A 22,111-nucleotide genomic window follows, 5' to 3' on the forward strand; every position below is an offset into this window, starting at 1 on the left:
TATCGCCGCCTGGTAAGGCAACTGCACCGCCCACAACCACAGAGGGTGGTGCGTTCTGCACAACGCATCACTGGGGCCAAACTACCTGCCCTCCAGGACACCTACAACTCCCGATATCACAGGAAGGTAATCAAGGACAATAACCACCCGAGACACTACCTGTTCACCCCGCTTCCATCCAGAAGGCGAGGTCAGTACAGGTGCATCAAAGCTGGGATAGCCACACCCCACTTTGAACTGTAAAAAGTGTGTCAGTGGGTTACATTGGGCTTGTTCATTTTGCATGGTCCGGTGCCCGGGTGAGACAATTCCATTGGTCCTTAAGCGAAATTAGGCCCCCGGGGAACCGGGCCATGCAAAGCTAATCTACCCATTGACACCAGCGCTAGTGTGTGTGTGTGAAGGAGGAGCCGCTGTAATGGGTCACATGGTAGCATAGCAGTTTGAGTCGAGAGCTCTAATCGAAACAGTCATCCAACGAATCTCTCTGGCAGAGGATAACTTTCTACTCCTTGCTATCGTTTCCTTCAAGAAAATACATATTTTGTATGCTATAGATATACATAGGCCTATCTTTAGCCTACAGAAAAAAAGCATCAGACGGACAGCTTTTTGGAGCGCTCTACGGAAAGAAAAAGATACGGAATTCCTAAGGTTCGATTCATTCGGAAGCGAAAAAATTGGCTACAATCTTTGGTTTGATTCGGGGCGTTTAAAAAAAAAAACGAATACATTTGAATTTATGTGATTAGTTTTGACATATGGTTGTAGTCAAATATCACGGTGCGAAATCAGTCTGATTTCAGTCCGAATCAGTCTATAGATGTAATCTGCGGAACTAGTAGGCCTAAATGCGTTTGCCGACTATTTTCTGAACGCTTCAATTCATTGATCATAGTATCAACCAGCGACCGAAAAAGTTGCTGAAAACAAGCTAACACGTCATCAGACTTCAGGTTGCTAGAAGGGGATTTCATTCAGAGGACATGGAATCTACAAAAGCAGGTAAGATCATTTTATGCTCAATATATTTATAAAGATGTATTTGTAGGCCTATAGCATATTTTAGTGTCTACACAATAACTGTTTGTGACATTGCATCTTGATTGTGTTTAATTTGTTTTTTTGTGACCTAGATGAATGTTACAACTTCAAGTCTTCTTGTCAGTATCCTGATTTTAAAGGGTTGCGTGATATTCTGAATCAAAACATAAGCTAATGGTTTGCAATAACCTGCTCATTAATGTCCGATCTTTCTTACTGTAATCAGCCTTAATGCAAACTGGGTTAAAGTGGGTTAGGAGTGTCAATGAGTGTATTATTTTAGAATCAATAGGCTGGGACAGTGTTGCAGGTCCCTTTTCTCACATGGACCGGTCGCTAGCCATGTGCGACTCTGTATACGCTCTATTTGATTGGTTGAGGAGCGCTGTGAGGTACACTCCCCTTGCGTCCTCTGGTTGGCGAAGAAGCGATGTGAAGTTACCATTGCATAATTCTGCCAAAGATCCTGCCCTGGGAGCTGGTGTAGATACACGTGAAACTGCATGCAGTTATAGGATTGCACCCATTTTTCATAGTTTGTTGGTGATAATGAATGACAAGGTTTTTCATACAGTGATTGGCCAACATTTGCATATAGTTTACATATTGTTATTTTGACTCGTCAAATAGTGTTAACTTGCAAAGACTCAAACGGCGTACCATAGTTTTCTACCACTGGGTATTTCAAGAATGCCTGTTCCACGTGGGGGTGGGTTCCAATGACGTTCCAAAAACGTCATCAATGAGCCAAGTTAATTATAGTTGATCATTAGGCCAAAACGTTCACAACCTAATCAACTATCCATTATGTAAGTGACTCTTATATGGGATTGCTATGGTTTTCATGCTTTATGAACGGTGAAAACCCGAGATAAAGTTGGTTTTATATTCGGACACTCAACAGGCACTCAATAGACATTAGACAAAATTTCCTTCAAATCAAAACTTTATTTTTTATTAAAAGCAAATGTTGTATGCTAGATATTTATAGAAAAAAACATCTATTTTTATGTTTCTGTGACAATCAATTAATTAGTTATTGATTTTTACATTTTAAAATCATCTTTCAAATACAATTTAAAGCTGTATAAATCAGTAACTAATTCACCATTTGTCACAATCAAACTAGATATGATTTATTCTATAAATGTCTAGCATACTTTTACAACCTTTTTTTAATGCAAATTCCAGTTTTGATTTGATAGAAATACATAATCTATAAAATGCCATTTAAAGTGGTGTAAATCAATAACCTTTTCACTGATTATGACAAACATTAAACTAGGTAGGATTTATTCTATAACTGTCTAGTTTACAACCTTCAATTTGAGTAGAAATTCCAGTTTTGATTTGATGGAAATGCATAAAAGCTCAAATATTGCATTTAAAGATGAAGAAATCAATAACTAATTCAGTGATTGTCACAGAAAAAAGTTAAACTATGCATTTATTTGCAATAACTTTAAAGAAATGTTAATTTCAAGTGGAAATTAGTTATTGATTTATTTAATTAAACAGTTTTAAATGGCATTTTACACTGCTCAAAAAAATAAAGGGAACACTAAAATAACACATCCTAGATCTGAATGAATGAAATATTCTTATTAAATACTATTTTCTTTACATAGTTGAATGTGCTGACAACAAAATCACACAAAAATTATCAATGGAAATCAAATGTATCAACCCATGGAGGTCTGGATTTGGAGTCGCACTCAAAATTAAAGTGGAAAACCACACTACAGGCTGCTCCAACTTTGATATAATGTCCTTAAAACAAGTCAAAATGAGGCTCAGTAGTGTGTGTGGCCTCCACGTGCCTGTATGACCTCCCTATAACCCCTGGGCATGCTCCTGATGAGGTGGCGGATGGTCTCCTGAGGGATCTCCTCCCAGACCTGGACTAAAGCATCCGCCAACTCCTGGACAGTCTGTGGTGCAACGTGGCATTGGTGGATGGAGCGAGACATGATGTCCCAGATGTGCTCAATTGGATTCAGGTCTGGGGAACGGGCGGGCCAGTCCATAGCATCAATGCCTTCCTCTTGCAGGAACTGCTGACACACTCCAGCCACATGAGGTCTAGCATTGTCTTGCATTAGGAGGAACCCAGGGCCAACCGCACCAGCATATGGTCTCACAAGGGGTCTGAGGATCTCATCTCGGTACCTAATTGCAGTCTGGCGAGCACATGGAGGGCTGTGCGGCCCCCCAAAGAAATGCCACCCCACACCATGACTGACCCACCGCCAAACCGGTCATGCTGGAGGATGTTGCAGGCAGCAGAACGTTCTCCACGGCATCTCCAGACTCTGTCACGTCTGTCACATGTGCTCAGTGTGAACCTGCTTTCATCTGTGAAGAGCACAGGGCACCAGTGGCGAATTTTCCAATCTTGGTGTTCTCTGGCAAATGCCAAACGTCCTGCATGGTGTTGGGCTGTAAGCACAACCCCCACCTGTGGACGTCGGGCCCTCATACCACCCTCATGGAGTCTGTTTCTGACCATTTGAGCAGACACATGCACATTTTTGGCCTGCTGGAGGTCATTTTGCAGGGCTCTGGCAGTGCTCCTCCTTGCACAAAGGCGGAGGTAGCGGTCCTGCAGCTGGGTTGTTGCCCTCCTACGGCCTCCTCCACGTCTCCTGATGTACTGGCCTGTCTCCTGGTAGCGACTCCATGCTCTGGACACTACGCTGACAGACACAGCAAACCTTCTTGCCACAGCTCGCATTGATGTGTCATCCTGGATGAGCTGCACTACCTGAGCCACTTGTGTGGGTTGTAGACTCCGTCTCATGCTACCATTAGAGTGAAAGCACCGCCAGCATTCAAAAGTGACCAAAATATCAGCCAGGAAGCATAGGAACTGAGAAGTGGTCTGTGGTCACCACCTGCAGAATCACTCCTTTATTGGAGGTGTCTTGCTAATTGCATATTTCCACCTGTTGTCTATTTCATTTGCACAACAGCATGTGAAATGTATTGTCAATCAGTGTTGCTTCCTAAGTGGACAGTTTGATTTCACAGAAGTGATTGACTTGGAGTTACATTGTGTTGTTTAAGTGTTCCCTTTATTTTTTTGAGCAGTGTATATATTATTTATTTCAATCAAGTCAACTGAAATTTTACCTCAAAACAAATGTTGTAAAGGTATGCTAGACATTTATAGAATAAATCATACATAGTTTGATGTTTCTGTGACACAGTGATTTAGTTATTGATTTTTACATTTTTAAATGGCTTTTGGCGAATGTCTGAATGTGTTACTATAAAACCAACTTTACCTCGGTTGTTGAAAATAGGGCGGTTGTGCCTTTTGAGATTGTTTTAGAATTTTGCCTAAACTACTTCTGTAATGCAATTCGATCAACAAGGAACATGCAGACGACCAACTCATGAACACATCACATTAGGTTATACTTCCATTAGACCACATAACATTTGGCAGGCATTAATCGCAATCCGTCCATGTTGGCCCTGCCTCTTGATTGAATGATGATGAGCTTCCATCTTGAGCCGTGTGTGTGTTCAAACAAATAAAACTTTATTGGTCACATACACATGGTTAGCAGATGTTATTGGTCACATACACATGGTTAGCAGATGTTATTGGTCACATACACATGGTTAGCAGATGTTATTCTGAGTGTAGCGAAATGGTTGTGCTTCTAGTTCCAACAGTGCAGCAATATTTAACAATGAATCTAACAATTGCCATATAGCCAGGCTTTTCTCCACACACCCTGCTGACAATATGTAACAGGAGCGTTATCTAACCCGAATTGAGGGAGAGAAACCAGGTCAGTCTGATCTGGAAAAGGGGGAATAAAAAAACAAGGCTGTCTGACTGGGCGGGTGCTCAGCCTCTCTTCCTGGCTCAGAGCTACTAGCACCAGGGAATTATGGGTAGGCACTAGGCTACGAATATAAAACAGCCTCTTTATGCTATGGTTCAATCAGGATCAGATTTGGTTTCTATAGGAGAAACATGTGACAGTGTCACTTGATTGCTATATGTGACTCAGGGAAACTGAGTGCTTGTAAAATGGGGGCTGTTAATGATAGTTTGGAGTGGGGTGGTTCTGATAGTTGTATTGAATAGGTGCAGCAGTATTTTATAGATGGAATAATTCAATGCTAAGAATAGTTTTGGACTGTACCATTTACAGATCCTTCGGTCTGCAAAAATGTTCAGAAACAACATTTATTCAATTCCTTTCAAACACTCACTCTATATGATCATGTAAATGCATTGTTCTTTGTGTAACTTGAACCTCTGCTACCCCAGTAGGCAACCCTGTCCATAGAGATTTAATCCTGTCAAACTATTAGCCTAATCTTCATGTCTCTCTCTCCACTTAGGGGGTGTAATAGCCTACATCAGCTCCTCTAGCCCTGAGTCATGTCATAGTGACTCAAATGACTGCAGCTATAACTCCTCCCACAGCTGTCACCAGGACAACGTGGTGAACAAGCCCCTAAACATGGCAGGCCTCACCCTCCCGCTGGCCCACACTATCGCAAAGACCGGAAGCACGGCCTCCACTGCAAAATGCGACATTACTAGTGAGTGGTTTCTCTGATGTGTAATAACTTGAATGTCTATTCCATTACGATTTGCTTATATCATTTGTGGATGAATAAAGTCTATTACATTTTTGTAGAGGTAATTCCTCAGTGGGTGCTGATGAGATGTTTTTGCAGAAATCAACAGCCTGGTGCTGCTGTGTAAGGTGTGCGGAGACATTGCATCTGGATTCCACTATGGGGTTCATGCCTGTGAGGGCTGCAAGGTGAGAACACACACACGCCTAATCAATGTTGCATCATGTTGTTCCTCAATATCATAGTTACGTGAGAGAGAGGGCATGGTGACATAATGGTATGGTAGCCTAACTGGGTCAAATCATCACAGCAGCCATCCTCATCGAACCCATACAACTTTAAGTAGTTCTGCCTTATTTTTATCCACAGCCCCTAACTCTTTCCTCTCTTAATGACCTAGTTCTGCTGTCAGAGCACTGGGACAAGCAAAAGTCTCCCTGCCACCCCCTCATCTAGCGGATCTAGATACTTTTTCTAACCTCTCTAGAATACAACCAAATTATGATAAATGCAATATTACGTATTGGATCACGAAAATATACAGCTTTTAAAAATGGTCTAATGGTGAAGTGGATATACTCTGTATTCATATCCAAAAGAAAAACAACGATCTTGCTACAATACATTTTAACATGATTTTTTATTTTTTTTACCTTTATTTAACTAGGCATGTCAGTTAAGAACAAATTCTTATTTTCAATGTCGGCCTAGAACGACAGATTTTTACCATGTCAGCTCGGGGATTCGATCTTGCAACCTTTTGGTTACTAGTCCTACTCTCTAACCACGAGGCTACCCCGTCGCCCAAGTTAGCAAAAATGGATAAGATCTTGCTGCCATGGAAAGGAAAATACCTGTTTATTTGTGGAAAAATCACCCTGATTAACTCTTTAGTCATATCCCAGTTGACCTATTTGCTTATGGCCTTACCTACACCTAGAGATTTGTTTTTCAAATTATATGAGGAAAATATATTCCATTTTATTTGGAACGGCAAGCCAGACTAAATTAAACTGGCCTATTTATATAATGAATATGCTTTCAGAGGGCAGAAATGATTAAAGCATTAGACCTCTCACTAAAGGCTTCAGTCATACAAAAGTTGTACTTAAATCCGAACTGGTTCTGTAGCAGATTAGTATGAATGTCTCACCCATGTTCTAAAATGGCCTTTTCCCCTTTATTCTGATTACAACATCTCACTTTCGGTTATTTGAAAATGAAATAATCTCCGAAATATTGCTATTTTTAAAACAAGCCATAGAAAGTTAGACATTTTATGACTTCGGAAGAAATTTCAACTATCTAGTCATTTGTTAAACTAACAAGCTAGTAAGAGGTTGCATAGCAAGAGCATCAACTTCCGGTAGACGGGCGAGGCGCTAGTACACTCAACTGAAATGATAGTTTTAGTATACTGTAAACAAACTAACTAATAGTATGTAGTATATAATCATTAAGTATGTATTATACAGTATGTTAGTATGGGTATTTTAACACAGCTATAGTCAATTGATCAATAATATAATAATACTCTTAGCAAAATGTTTATCTTTAATTTACAATCTGTAGAAGAGAAAGGTTCATAACTTTTGTGAAACATCACAGCACAGTTGAAAAATATATGGCAAATATAAATCAAAAAGTGATGTTCTTCAGAGAATGATGGGAGGGTTTGAGTGGAGCTGAAGGATGGGACTAAAAACAAACAATATATAACTATTGTCAAATATACGGTGTCCGTAAAATGTGTATAGTATGTATAAGCTAAAAGTAGAAGCTTAAGTATTGTTTTCCATTAGTTTACTCCTATTAGGGGTGGTAGGGTTTGGGGAAAATATATATATATATACACAAAATAAATGATTTATTTACAAAATAATAAATATGGAGGATTGGAAATGATGCAGACAATTACATTGATGGAAGCCACAACCAATCTGCAATATTAAAGCTGATCTACCCACTAAATAAATACATGTACTCTACCTCTAAAGCTGAGAGGCGCCATGCACCCTAATACACTCTGTTTTAGGGGGCTCGTTTTTCTTTTTCATATAAATAATATCTTCTAGATTTCAGCATACAAATCGACAAAGTGCAAAACCCCCCAACACAGATGTAACTCTAGAAAAAGGCCCACTTATAAAACATTTATGAAAACTCTGACTTAACCAGTGTGTCTGTCTGTCTGTAGGGTTTCTTCCGTCGGAGCATCCAGCAGAACATCCAGCAGAACATCCAGTATAAGAAATGCCTGAAGAACGAGAGCTGTGCCATCATGAGGATCAACAGGAACCGCTGCCAGCAGTGTCGCTTCAAGAAGTGTCTGCTTGTCGGCATGTCCAAGGACTGTATGTTTCTATTACCTTATATAACTACATCTCCTCTTCAGTTACAATAATACATGGTGTATTACCGCTATTGTTGGTTGTCATGGGTTAGATAAATATATGATTGAGAAAGAAGTAGATGAAGAAAAGAGTTAGTTTGATAATTTCAAACCGGGATTTACAGTATTTGATTATCCGTAGACAAGCATATATTTTGGCAAGGACCCTTTCTAAATGTTCTCTCCTCCTTAGCTGTGCGTTTCGGCCGCATCCCAAAGCGTGAGAAGCAGCGCATGCTGCTAGAGATGCAGAGTGCCGTGAACAACATGATGAACAACAGCCAGCTACACAGCCAGTTCCACTGCAACACACCCTTCCCCCTGGCCAATCCGCTTCAGTCGCCAGCCTGCCCCGTGGAGCCCCGCCCCCAATATGTTGATTCTGGCCTAGGCTCCGTCCCCTCCTCCTCCACCTCTCCCGCCGCTTCCCCCAGGTCCAACCAATCTGAGGAGACCAGCTCTGACCGCGAGCCTGCGGTCACCAAGAATAAAAGCCCCAGCCCTAACTCTGTGTCTCCATCGAGTGCTTCAGACTGCGGGTCAGAGGAGGTGATTGGCTCGGTGACCCGGGCCCACCAGGAGACCTTAATTTACAACCAGGAGCAAGGTAGCCCCTCCCCCCAGTCCCAGGCCTACGCCCAGCTGACCTCCCCGGGGGCGGAGCAACATGTCAGTGACACTGGAAAGAGGATAGACGAGAGGAACCGGAACCAACAGGAGGACGGGAACCAGCAGATTAAGAACCAGAACCACCAAAATGACCTGGCCTCATTCACAGCCGCTCAGGCCCATTACCAGGCTCAGGAGAGGCCCACCAACACTGGGCCTCAGGGTACTGACAGCCACCATCGCCAGGAGGACTACACCACCAGCCTTAGCGAGAACTACTGCCCCTACAGCAGGGACAGACTGCCCACCTGCTCCCCTAGTGGCCACTGCCCATCCTACGACCAACATGGCCTGAGAGGAGGCAACAACAGCACTAGCCAGGCCACCTCCAATTCCCATGGAGGATTCAGTGGACTACTGTGGAACAGGGGCAACAGGATGCATCTGGTGAGTCCAAGATAGACAGATGGAGAAGGATTGTATGATATATTATAATTAATTTAATATACATGTTATGATTTGTCATATAATGATCAACTAGATTTATATAACACTTTATTCTCAAAGCACTTGAGAAAGCAGTATTGATGCATTTGACATCAAATAAGAGTCTAAGAGTCGATCCCTGTGGAACACCACAGTTGATCTCTAGAGGGGGCGTGTTCACACCTTTTAGATTGGGTTAACAAAACACATTGTATTTGGGGTACTCGCCTTATCTACCATTTAATAAGTATGTGAATGATATGTCGCGTATGCCTCCTCCTAACCCAAGTCCTTCTTTCCCTTCTCTCTCCATCCTCAGCTGTGTCCCATGAACACGTCTCCCCATGTGAACCCCCATAATTCAGGCCATGGGATCTGGGAGGAGTTCAGCCACAGTTTCACCCCAGCTGTCAGGGAGGTGGTGGAATTTGCCAAGCGGATCCCAGGCTTCAGAGACCTCTCCCAACATGACCAGGTCAGCCTGCTCAAGGCTGGTACCTTTGAGGTAAAGACCACCCTCAGAACACTCACTTACAATCTTTTATTGTATTCTCTTCTATACCCCTTTGTCTCACGTGTATGTGAATGAAAACAGTAGAAAAACCGAACTGATAAGGCTATCATTGAAATGCAGTTGATCCACCCAGACTTACTTAGTGTCTGCTGTCACTTCACCCAGACTAACCCAGCGTCTGCTGTCACTTCACCCAGACTTACCCAGCGTCTGCAGTCACTTCACCCAGACTTACCCAGTGTCTGCAGTCACTTCACCCAGACTTACCCAGCGTCTGCAGTCACTTCACCCAGACTTACCCAGCGTCTGCTGTCACTTCACCCAGACTTACCCAGCGTCTGCAGTCACTTCACCCAGACTTACCCAGCGTCTGCAGTCACTTCACCCAGACTTACCCAGCGTCTGCAGTCACTCCACCCAGACTTACCCAGCGTCTGCAGTCACTTCACCCAGACTTACCCAGCGTCTGCAGTCACTCCACCCAGACTTACCCAGCGTCTGCAGTCACTTCACCCAGACTTACCCAGCGTCTGCAGTCACTCCACCCAGACTTACCCAGCGTCTGCAGTCACTTCACCCAGACTTACCCAGCGTCTGCAGTCACTCCACCCAGACTTACCCAGCGTCTGCAGTCACTTCACCCAGACTTACCCAGCGTCTGCAGTCACTCCACCCAGACTTACCCAGCGTCTGCAGTCACTTCACCCAGACTTACCCAGCGTCTGCAGTCACTTCACCCAGACTTACCCAGTGTCTGCTGTCACTTCACCCAGACTTACCCAGCGTCTGCAGTCACTTCACCCAGACTTACCCAGCGTCTGCAGTCACTTCACCCAGACTTACCCAGCGTCTGCAGTCACTCCACCCAGACTTACCCAGCGTCTGCAGTCACTTCACCCAGACTTACCCAGCGTCTGCAGTCACTCCACCCAGACTTACCCAGCGTCTGCAGTCACTTCACCCAGACTTACCCAGCGTCTGCAGTCACTCCACCCAGACTTACCCAGCGTCTGCAGTCACTTCACCCAGACTTACCCAGCGTCTGCAGTCACTTCACCCAGACTTACCCAGTGTCTGCTGTCACTTCACCCAGACTTACCCAGCGTCTGCAGTCACTTCACCCAGACTTACCCAGCGTCTGCAGTCACTTCACCCAGACTTACCCAGCGTCTGCAGTCACTCCACCCAGACTTACCCAGCGTCTGCAGTCACTTCACCCAGACCGACCCAGCGTCTGCAGTCACTTCACCCAGACCGACCCAGCGTCTGCAGTCACTTCACCCAGACCGACCCAGCGTCTGCAGTCACTTCACCCAGACCTACCCAGCGTCTGCAGTCACTTCACCCAGACTTATCCCAGCGTCTGCAGTCACTTCACCCAGACTTACCCAGCGTCTGCAGTCACTTCACCCAGACTTACCCAGCGTCTGCAGTCACTTCACCCAGACTTTCCCAGCGTCTGCAGTCACTTCACCCAGACCGACCCAGCGTCTGCAGTCACTTCACCCAGACTTATCCCAGCGTCTGCAGTCACTTCACCCAGACCTACCCAGCGTCTGCAGTCACTTCACCCAGACTTATCCCAGTGTCTGCAGTCACTTCACCCAGACTTATCCCAGTGTCTGCAGTCACTTCACCCAGACTTATCCCAGTGTCTGCAGTCACTTCACCCAGACTTATCCCAGTGTCTGCAGTCACTTCACCCAGACTTATCCCAGTGTCTGCAGTCACTTCACCCAGACTTATCCCAGTGTCTGCAGTCACTTCACCCAGACTTATCCCAGCGTCTGCAGTCACTTCACCCAGCGTCTGCAGTCACTTCACCCAGCGTCTGCAGTCACTTCACCCAGCGTCTGCAGTCACTTCACCCAGCCTGCAGTCATCCCAGCGTCTGCAGTCACTTCACCCAGCCTTATCCCAGCGTCTGCAGTCACTTCACCCAGACTTATCCCAGCGTCTGCAGTCACTTCACCCAGACTTATCCCAGTGCCTGCAGTCACTTCACCCAGCGTCTGCAGTCACTTCACCCAGACTTATCCCAGTGTCTGCAGTCACTTCACCCAGTGTCTGCAGTCACTTCACCCAGACTTATCCCAGTGTCTGCAGTCACTTCACCCAGACTTATCCCAGTGTCTGCAGTCACTTCACCCAGACTTATCCCAGTGTCTGCAGTCACTTCACCCAGACTTATCCCAGTGTCTGCATTCACTTCACCCAGACTTATCCCAGTGTCTGCAGTCACTTCACCCAGACTTATCCCAGCGTCTGCAGTCACTTCACCCAGCGTCTGCAGTCACTTCACCCAGCGTCTGCAGTCACTTCACCCAGCGTCTGCAGTCACTTCACCCAGCGTCTGCAGTCACTTCACCCAGCCTTATCCCAGCGTCTGCAGTCACTTCACCCAGCCTTATCCCAGCGTCTGCAGTCACTTCACCCAGACTTATCCCAGCGTCTGCAGTCACTTCACCCAGACTTATCCCAGTGCCTGCAGTCACTTCACCCAGACTTATCCCAGTGTCTGCAGTCACTTCACCCAGACTTATCCCAGCGTCTGCAGTCACTTCACCCAGCGTCTGCAGTCACTTCACCCAGACTTATCCCAGTGTCTGCAGTCACTTCACCCAGACTTATCCCAGTGTCTGCAGTCACTTCACCCAGCGTCTGCAGTCACTTCACCCAGACTTATCCCAGTGTCTGCAGTCACTTCACCCAGCGTCTGCAGTCACTTCACCCAGACTTATCCCAGTGTCTGCTGTCACTTCACCCAGCGTCTGCAGTCACTTCACCCAGACTTATCCCAGTGTCTGCTGTCACTTCACCCAGCGTCTGCAGTCACTTCACCCAGACTTATCCCAGTGTCTGCTGTCACTTCACCAGGTGCTAGTGGTTCGCTTTGCGTCCCTGTTTGACGTGAAAGACCGCATAGTGACGTTTCTGGGTGGTAACAAGTACAGCGTGGAGACGTTACAAGCCATGGGCGCCGGCGACTTCCTGACCTCCATGATGGACTTCAGCGACAAGCTGATGGGGCTCGGCCTCAGCGAGGAGGAAATGAGCCTGTTCACCGCTGTCGTCCTCATCTCTGCCGGTAGGCTCACGAACTGTGACATTGTGACCCCACTCACAGGATTCGCACTTCCTGTCCCTTTTTATATAGACTTTCTTATAGGTCCCATAAAAACTGACTTAATACTGTGAATTGTTATGGTGCTGTGTAGGGCTTCCTACCAAGAGAGTAGTGTAACTATCTATGTTTGTTGTGTTGGAAAGCATGCATTGTATTATAGTGAGTGTTTCCTTACTTACATCTTCTATCCATATCAGTTGGTCGAGCTTCATGTCATAGAGACATACAGGATGCATGGTGATCAGAGAAAAGTATAGGAACCAAGTCTAATAACGTTCTACTGTGGTTTTTGTGTTCTAGATCGCTCAGGGATTGAGAACATAAACTCTGTGGAGGCTCTTCAGGAGACTCTGATCCGGCACCTGAGGGGCCTCATCACTAAGAACCACCCTAACGAGTCGGCCATATTCACCAAGCTGCTCCTCAGACTGCCCGACCTCCGCTCCCTCAATAACATGCACTCTGAGCAGCTGCTGGCCTTCAAGGTCCATCCCTAGACCAGAACTAAGGTCAGAACCTGGGGTGTATTCATTAGGCACCAAATGGAAGAACATTTACTGAAATGGGGAGGTACTACCTGAACTTGTCCAATAAGAAATGCTTGTCGTTGTCGTCGTCCCACCCCCCATTGCAAAACCTTCTGCTAAGGTGTACCCTAATGAATATGACCATGGACACTGGGCCTGAGGACCACAAAGCCCATTTATCCACCCACCCTGACACACCTCGACCAGCTATCCCAATGAACTATGAACCCTGACCTCCCAAGAGAACCCTCTTATTCTGCCACTCACTTCACGTGATCTTTTTCCTTCACAAGCAAGTTGAACTAGTGGGCAAATGTGTCACGGTTACAGGGGAGGGAGGCTTAAGCCTTAAAAGTTATTGTACTGTTATTGTTGAAGTAATAACCATGAATGTAAACGTTCAGACGCAAGCAGAAGATGGATGTGTAATGTTTCTTTGTCTTGTTTCTGTGTGTGCAGGACACGTTTGCGACTGTACAACTCTTCTTAGAGAATAATCTTTTATTAACATTGTGTAATGTGCATTTTTGCATCATTTGTGCAATATGATATGTGACTGACTATTTAGACTTTTTGTTTTTTTTGTTGAGCTAACCTCCTGTAGGTTTTTATTAATTGTACCTTTATTTAACTAGTCAAGCCAGTTAAGAACAAATTCTTATTTATAATGACGGCCTACACCGGCCAAACCCGGACGACGCTGGGCCAATTGTGCGCCGCCATATGGGACTCCCAATCTCGGCTGGTTGTGATATAGCCTGGATTCGATCCAGGGTGTCTGTAGTGACACCTCTAGCACTGAGATGCAGTGCCTTAGACCGCTGCGCCAATCCAACCCTGTTTCCGGAGAGATACCCTCCTGTAGGTTTTAACTCCAACCCTGTTTCCGGAGAGATACCCTCCTGTAGGTTTTAACTCCAACCCTGTTTCCGGAGAGATACCCTCCTGTAGGTTTTAACTCCAACCCTGTTTCCGGAGAGATACCCTCCTGTAGGTTTTAACTCCAACCCTGTTTCCAGAGAGATGCCCTCCTGTAGGTTTTAACTCCAACCCTGTTTCCGGAGAGATGCCCTCCTGTAGGTTTTAACTCCAACCCTTATCTAGCACACTTGATTCTAACAATTAGCTGGTTGATAAACTGAATCAGGTTAGGTCCAACTGGGGTTGGTGTTAGAACCTACAGGAAGCTAGTTCTCCAAGAACAGGATTAGAGAGCCCCGTTCTACACCTTGGGTGTATGTCTGAGGTTTATTTAGGCAGACTAATCCAAAAGGATGTTGTGCTTACTGCCTAAAGAGAGGGTGATTCTAAAGGGGGTTAGGGCTAGTTAAACTCAACCCCTCTAGTTCAAAGTAAACTGACAATGACAATGAATGACCACAGAGAAGTGTTAAGCCTCCTTTCTAAACTGTGTTGAGACAAGGGGAATGTGGTAAAAGCATAGGTAGACCTATGTAATCAGGGTAAACACTGCTACTTCACATCTGTCTCAGTGTGGCCTTAGCTAGTCACCTGAGGAAGAGCTTTGAATGTCTTTTATTTGTTGTTGAGAGGAATCTCTAATTTCAAGCTTACAGTTTGAGTTGATGGTGCAGCAGTTGTATGTGTGTATATCACAGACAGTTGGTGGCACCTTAATTGGGGAGGATGGCCATGTGTTTGATGCCATTCCATTCGCTCCCGTTCCGGACATTATTGTGAACTGTCCTCCCCTCAGCAACATCCTTTGGTGTATATGTTTTACACGCTATCATTTTCCAGAGGGGGTTATGTTGTAAATCATGAAATGTTCTTGTAGGTAATGATGTTGGGTTATGAACTAACTGAAGTCCATCATTGACAGACGTGTTCCCGTCACTTAATCATTATAGTGTATTGTGATAGACCTCCCATTTGAAGAATAGGGGAGCAAACAGACAGGAAGTCAAATACATGGAGGTTATTCGAACTGCCAAAGGTTAACGTTGCTAACCAGTATAACCTATCAACACATCTCCACTTGGAGACATTTTAGTTATTTCCATGTCAAAAGGAGACATTTCATATTTTACACTTGTTATACCCATTTCATATTTTTCATTTTTGTGCAAATTGTTAAATCAAAACATGCGGTTTGATTTTACAGGTGAAAACTGTACTTTGATTGCTAATTATGCATTTAATTTGTTTACTGTAAAAATGTTTTGTGCGCACATACTTGATATCGTGTCTTCGAAGCCCATTCAGGCTGGGCACCAATTGGTGTACGACTTTTTTTCCTATCATTACACATAAACACATGGAGGCTATGCAGATGTTGCTGTAGGGTCGGTGGTTGTGAGAAGGGAGAGAAACATTGTAGGAATGTTTTTGTCATTCAGTTGGACTCTTATACATACCACTGTCTCAAATGTTTCAACAGAGGACCACCAAACTTGAATAGATTGATGCTTTTGTCCTCTACCATACTTTTTCAAATCTGTACACACAGACTACAGATATAGTCATGAAGTAATGTAAATAGGTGGATTCTACTCAAATACAGTATGATTGTAAATAACAGCAAGAGTCTGCACGGCCTGTAATCAATTGACTTGCAGGAATTCCCGTTATTAGGTTGATTGATTTCAGACCGCTAGTTTCTCTTCTATCAACTCGCCTGCTCTTCATCTGTCAATCATGTGTGCATCGTTTCATCGCTGACCTGCCCTGTGGTCTGTCAGTCTGTTTTCTCCTCTCTGAAAGCATTGCCACATATATACATTGCTCAAAAAAATAAAGGGAACACTTAAACAACACAATGTAACTCCAAGTCAATCACACTTCTGTGAAATCAAACTGTCCACTCAGGAAGCAACACTGATTGACAATACATTTCACATGCTGTTGTGCAAATGGAATAGACAACAGGTGGAAATTATAGGCAATTAGCAAGACACCCCCAATAAAGGAGTGGTTCTGCAGGTGGGGACCACAGACCACTTCTCAGTTCCTATGCTTTCTGGCTGATGTTTTGGTCACTTTTGAATGCTGGCGGTGCTTTCACTCTAGTGGTAGCATGAGATGGAGTCTACAACCCACACAAGTGGCAAAGGTAGTGCAGCTCATCCAGGATGGCACATCAATGCGAGCTGTGGCAAGAAGGTTTGCTGTGTCTGTCAGCGTAGTGTCCAGAGCATGGAGTCGCTACCAGGAGACAAGCCAGTACATCAGGAGACATGGAGGAGGCCGTAGGAGGGCAACAACCCAGCAGCAGGACCGCTACCTCCGCCTTTGTGCAAGGAGGAGCACTGCCAGAGCCCTGCAAAATGACCTCCAGCAGGCCAAAAATGTGCATGTGTCTGCTCAAACGGTCAGAAACAGAATCCATGAGGGTGGTATGATGGCCCGATGTCCACAGGTGTGGGTTGTGCTTACAGCCCAACACTGTGCAGGACGATTGGCATTTGCCAGAGAACACCAAGATTGGCAAATTCGCCACTGGCGCCCTGTGCTCTTCACAGATGAAAGCAGGTTCACACTGAGCACGTGACAGACGTGACAGTCTGGAGACGCCGTGGAGAACGTTCTGCTGCCTGCAACATCCTCCAGCATGACCGGTTTGGCGGTGGGTCAGTGATGGTGTGGGGTGGCATTTCTTTGGGGGGCCGCACAGCCCTCCATGTGCTCGCCAGAGGTAGCCTGACTGCCATTAGGTACCGAGATGAGATCTTCAGACCCCTTGTGAGACCATATGCTGGTGCGGTTGGCCCTGGGTTCCTCCTAATGCAATACAATGCTAGACCTCATGTGGCTGGAGTGTGTCAGCAGTTCCTGCAAGAGGAAGGCATTGATGCTATGGACTGGCCCGCCCATTCCCCAGACCTGAATCCAATTGAGCAAAGGTGTGGTTTTCCACTTAATCCACTTAATTTTGAGTGTGACTCCAAATCCAGACCTCCATGGGTTGATACATTTGATTTCCATTGATAATTTTTGTGTGATTTTGTTGTCAGCACATTCAAATATGTAAAGAAAAAAGTATTTAATAAGAATATATTTAATTCATTCAGATCTAGGATGTGTTATTTTAGTGTTACCTACATTTTTTTGAGCAGTGTGTATATATATATATATATATATGAATATCTGTATATAGTGTTGTCATTCCTTTGCAGTGGATTTTTCTCCACAGTCCAAGAATGATCAGGAAACTTTAAGAACCAATAACATAGGCAACATTTACTCAGGTTAAATCTCACTGCTATTTAGAAATCAACTTGACAAGCGTGAGTCCTTCACAGATCCAGTTCAATTGACTTTCACTTGAAGAGCTTGATTCTTAGAAGTTCTATTCAGGACACACACACTCAACCATTATATAATTGAAAAATAGTTTTGGGTTTGTTCAACTTTCAGCAGGGAGAGAAAGACATGACTGGAAACATGAGATACTGTCTGAAGTTTACATACACTTATGTTGGAGACATTAACTCATTTTTCAACCACTCCACATTTCTTGTTAACAAACTAGTTTTGGCAAGTCGGTTAGGACATCTACTTTGTGCCTGACACAAGTCATTTTTCCTGCAATTGTTTACAGGCAAATTAATTCACTGTATCACAATTCCAGTGGGTCAGAAGTTTACATACACTAAGTTGACTGCCTTTAATCAGCTTGGAAAATTCCACAAAGTTATGTAATGGCTTTAGAAGCTTCTGATAGGCTAATTGACATCATTTGAGTCTATTGGAGGTGTACCTGTGGATGTATTTCAAGGCCTACTTTGTGCCTCTTCACTTGACATCATGGGCAAATCAAAAGAATCAGCCAAGACCTCAATAAAAATTGTAGACCTCCACAAGTCTGGTTCATCCTTGGGAGCAATTTTCAAACGCCTGAAGGTACCACTTTCATCTGTACAAACTATAGTATGCAAGTATAAACACCATGGGACCACGCAGCCGTCATACCGCTCAGGAAGGAGACGCGTTCTGTCATCAGCAAATTTAATGATGGTGTTGGAATCAAATCAAAGTTTATTTGTCATGTGCGCCGAATACAACAGGTGTGAACCTATCGGTGAAATGCTAATGTGAAACCAATAGTGCAAAAAATGTGTTAGGTGAACAATAGGTAAGTAAAGAAATAAAACAGTAAGAAGACATGCTATATACAGTAGCGAGGCTACATACAGTAGCGAGGCTACATACAGACACCGGTTAGTCAGGCTGATTGCGGTAGTATGTACATGTAGATATGGTTAAAGTGACTATGCATATATGATGAACAGAGAGTAGCAGTAGTGTAAAAGAGGGGTTGGCGGGTGGTGCGTGGCGGGACACAATGCAGATATCCCGGTTAGCCAATGTGCGGGAGCACTGGTTGGTCGGCCTAATTGAGGTAGGATGTACATGAATGTATAGTTAAAGTGACTATGCATATATGATAAACAGAGTAGCAGCAGCTTAAAAAGAGGGGTTGGGGGGGCACACACAATGCAAATAGTCCGGGTAGCCAGTTGTGCTTGGCCATGCAGTCATGGGTGAACAGGGTGTACAGGAGGGGACTAAGCACGCACCCCTGAGATAACCCAGTGTTGAGGATCAGCATGACAGGTATGTTGATGTCTACCCTTACCACCTTGGGGCAGCCCATCAGGAAGTCCAGGATCCCAGTTGCAGAGGGAGGTGTTTAGTCCCAGGGTCCTTAGCTTATTGATGAGCTTTATGGGCACTATGGTGTTGAACACTGAGCTGTACTCAATAAACAGCATTCTCACATAGATGTTCCTTTTGTCCAGGTGGGAAAGGGCAGTGTGGAGAGCGATTGAGATTGCGTCATCTGTGAATCTGTTGGAGCGGTATGCAAATTGGAGTTGGTCCGTGCAAGTTCTGAGTACACGTCCTGGTAATCCATCTGGCCCCGCGGCCTTGTTAATGCTCACATAGGCAACGGAGAGCTTGATCACACAGTCGTCCGTAACAGCTGGTGCTCTCATGCATGCTTCAGTGTTTCTTGCCCGAAGGGAGCATAAAAGGCATTTACCTCGTCTGGTAGGCTCGCATTACTGGGCAGCTCGCGGCTGGGTTTCCTTTTGTATATTTTTTAAGCCCTGCCACATCCGACGAGCATCAGAGCCGGTGTAGTAGGATTCAATCTTTGTCCTGTATTTCCGCTTTGCCTGTTTGATGGTTCGTCGGAGGGCATAGTGTATAAACTGATTAGTAATTTACCTCGGTCTTATCAATAGCTCTTATCCATTTATAAATTACAGTGCATGGAGAATTCTGTTATTTCTATGGGGAAAATATGCTTTTCCCACTTGCAACAGGCAGGATCGCTGGACCTTATTCACGGTTTTGTCGTGCATAAAGGTGGTTGAATTATGAGGGAATTAAGGTACCTCCACCCCGAAAGTTTAACTCCGGATCGGAATTCGGGGCATAGTGCACAAAAAATAACTTTTATGTAGTTAGATAGATTAAAAAAATACAAGTTTGGTTTCCAACGCATTTTCTACTCGGCTGGTGGTTTTGTCACCCCAAAATGGTGTTATATAGCGAATGTGCCCAATCTGGTATTGGCACATGCGCTCTAGCCAACAACTCTTAGATATAGTGGATGAGATTAATATGGACAAAATAGCAAAATTATTTTTATTTATTAAATGGCAGCCAAGCATCGATCATCATAACACCAGAATAAAACGCTATTTATTGGAAAGAAGCATCAAACTCATCACCTTTCTTTTTCATCATCCTGTGAAATTCATAAATGATTTAATCTGTAGCCTAATAAACTGCATGCTTTCACGAGTCGTAGTGGGAGGACCGCGCAACTGACTCCAAGTTTACTTTCATATAAGCATTTCCACCGCCATTTCTCGTATAATACATTTTACTGACACAAAAAGATCCCACATTGTCTAGCGTATTTTGTTGACGTTTGGAAAGTTTACCTACAAATGAGCTGTTTCCATCAGGCCTGCCATGACATGTAGTCTACTTTACTTTCAATGTTGGATGGAAAACTGGTTATAGCTATAAAAAGGAATCAGACTTTTTATTGCACTTCTCTTGATAGCAATTCTCACACTTACTTTACTAGCAGAGTTAGCTTTTAACAATTCAAGTACAAAATCGAATTATTGATTTGAACGTAATTAATAATTTAATGCAACCCCGCCAGAATGACGCCATCGTCCCTCGGCCTGGTACAACCTTCCACCAGCAGAGAGCAGTGTTGCTCTTATAACCAACCGAAATAATAGTTTATTTTTATTTTTACAGACAGCAGATACAAGGTGAATCTTTGATCCTGTGTCTGTCTTTTTATAGAAAATGAACCACTGAACAAAATGTAGCTTTATTGACAGTGCATGTCAGAGCAAAAACCAAGCCATGAGGTCAAAGGAATTGTTCGTAGAGCTCCGAGACAGCATTGAAAGTCCCCAAGAACACATTGGCCTCCATCATTTTTGGAACCATCAAGACTCTTCCTAGAGCTGGCTGCCCTACAGGTGTAGGATCATAATTTGATCACCCGGTTGCGCAGGAAATGCACATTTGTAGTGTATAATGTTTAAAAAGGCTTTTAAAGTTTGTAATTTCCACTTTAAAATGCCAGACTTGATTTGCCCAACCAAAAATGTATCAACCCCTACAAAAATGCCCATGAATTATAATCCACACAATAATTCACATTTCCTGTTGCTGCAGGATTATTCTTCTGCTGTGAGAAAGGGATCAAATTAAGATACCACACCTGTAGCACTTCATTTTCATTCAAGAGAGGCTTTTAGTGGTGCAGCATTGAAGTATCACTCGAGACTGGGGTTCGATCCCAGGCTGTGTCACAGCCGGAAGTGACCGGGAGTCCCATAGGGCGGCACACAATTGGCCCAGCATCATCCGGGTTAGGGGAGGGTTTGGCCGGGGAGCTTTCCTTGTCTCATTGCACTCTAGCGAGACTCCTTGTGGCGGGCCGGGCGCCGACTTCAGTCGTCAGTTGAACGGTGTTTCCTCCGACACATTGGTGCCACTAGCTTCCGGGTTAAGCGAGCAGGTGTTAAGAAGCAGCGCGGCTTGGTGGGTTATGTTTCGGAGGACGCATGACTCGACCTTCACCACTGCCGAGCCCGTTGGGGAGTTGCAGTGATGAGACAAGAACTTAACTACCAATTGGATATCACGAAAATGGGGAGAAGGGGGTAAAATGACAAAATAAAAAAACACAAAAAGAGAGCGGCTTTTAGGGCTCTGAGCCTTTCATGGATGGCAGGAGATTTGCACAATTATCACATTGACTCATGAACTGAATTGTCATTAAACACCATCTTCACCGCAATATCATGATCAGTATATAGTAGATCTGACTGTCGAAAATCGAATCCAAAGATTGTTTGTGTTACGTGTTTCGGTTTCTCTATTTCGAAGTTGGTTAGCATGTTAGCTGAGGCGTGCACTGATTGGAGTCACCTCATTGGTCAGTATGTGTTACATCTGTGCTGGCTCAGTGCATCAGTTGGAGAGGACATGTTGGGAGAGCTACACCGCACGTTAGTTAGCCAGAAAGAACCTTTAGTTTGTTTTCTCTGGGGTAAATTTAAAGCTCACTCTGGTGTGTCTTTTAGAAACCCCTTATTAGTTGTGTGCCAACTTTCAGTGGACGCACCTTTTGAAAAATGTTCCGTTTTGGTTGTTGAAGTTACTTTTTGTTTGTTCCCTTTTCTGTTTGTTTTCTGTTTTGAATTTGTCCTTTGGGAAGGGGGATACTTAGTCAGTTGCACAACTGAATTACATTCAACCGAAATGTGTCTTTAATCAATGTCATCGGCTCCCGG

The 22,111-nt window shown here is 44.4% G+C and overlaps 1 protein-coding gene across 1 annotated transcript; it reads left to right on the forward strand.

The window, feature by feature from the left end:
- The first annotated feature begins 419 nt into the window (after positions 1 to 419).
- On the forward strand, positions 420 to 13,995 carry LOC112229624 (nuclear receptor subfamily 1 group D member 2). The gene is made up of 8 exons (XM_024395561.2): positions 420 to 1,005; positions 5,410 to 5,613; positions 5,752 to 5,840; positions 7,850 to 8,006; positions 8,238 to 9,100; positions 9,459 to 9,644; positions 12,531 to 12,741; positions 13,081 to 13,995. Exons 1-8 carry the CDS (start codon positions 987 to 989, stop codon positions 13,275 to 13,277), a joined length of 1,926 nt encoding a protein of 641 aa, XP_024251329.1. The 5' UTR covers positions 420 to 986; the 3' UTR covers positions 13,278 to 13,995.
- The last annotated feature ends 8,116 nt before the right edge of the window (positions 13,996 to 22,111 follow it).

Source organism: Oncorhynchus tshawytscha, linkage group LG31 (genome assembly GCF_018296145.1).
Source record: "Oncorhynchus tshawytscha isolate Ot180627B linkage group LG31, Otsh_v2.0, whole genome shotgun sequence".
Classification (NCBI taxonomy): Eukaryota; Metazoa; Chordata; class Actinopteri; order Salmoniformes; family Salmonidae; genus Oncorhynchus; species Oncorhynchus tshawytscha.

What these genes read in the sequence shown, in the direction of transcription:
- LOC112229624 (XM_024395561.2), top strand. An exon ending in ATGCCTGTGAGGGCTGCAAG is followed by an intron (nt 5,841 to 7,849) that starts GTGAGAACACAC and finishes GTCTGTCTGTAG; the next exon opens with GGTTTCTTCCGTCGGAGCAT. An exon ending in GGGGCAACAGGATGCATCTG is followed by an intron (nt 9,101 to 9,458) that starts GTGAGTCCAAGA and finishes CTCCATCCTCAG; the next exon opens with CTGTGTCCCATGAACACGTC.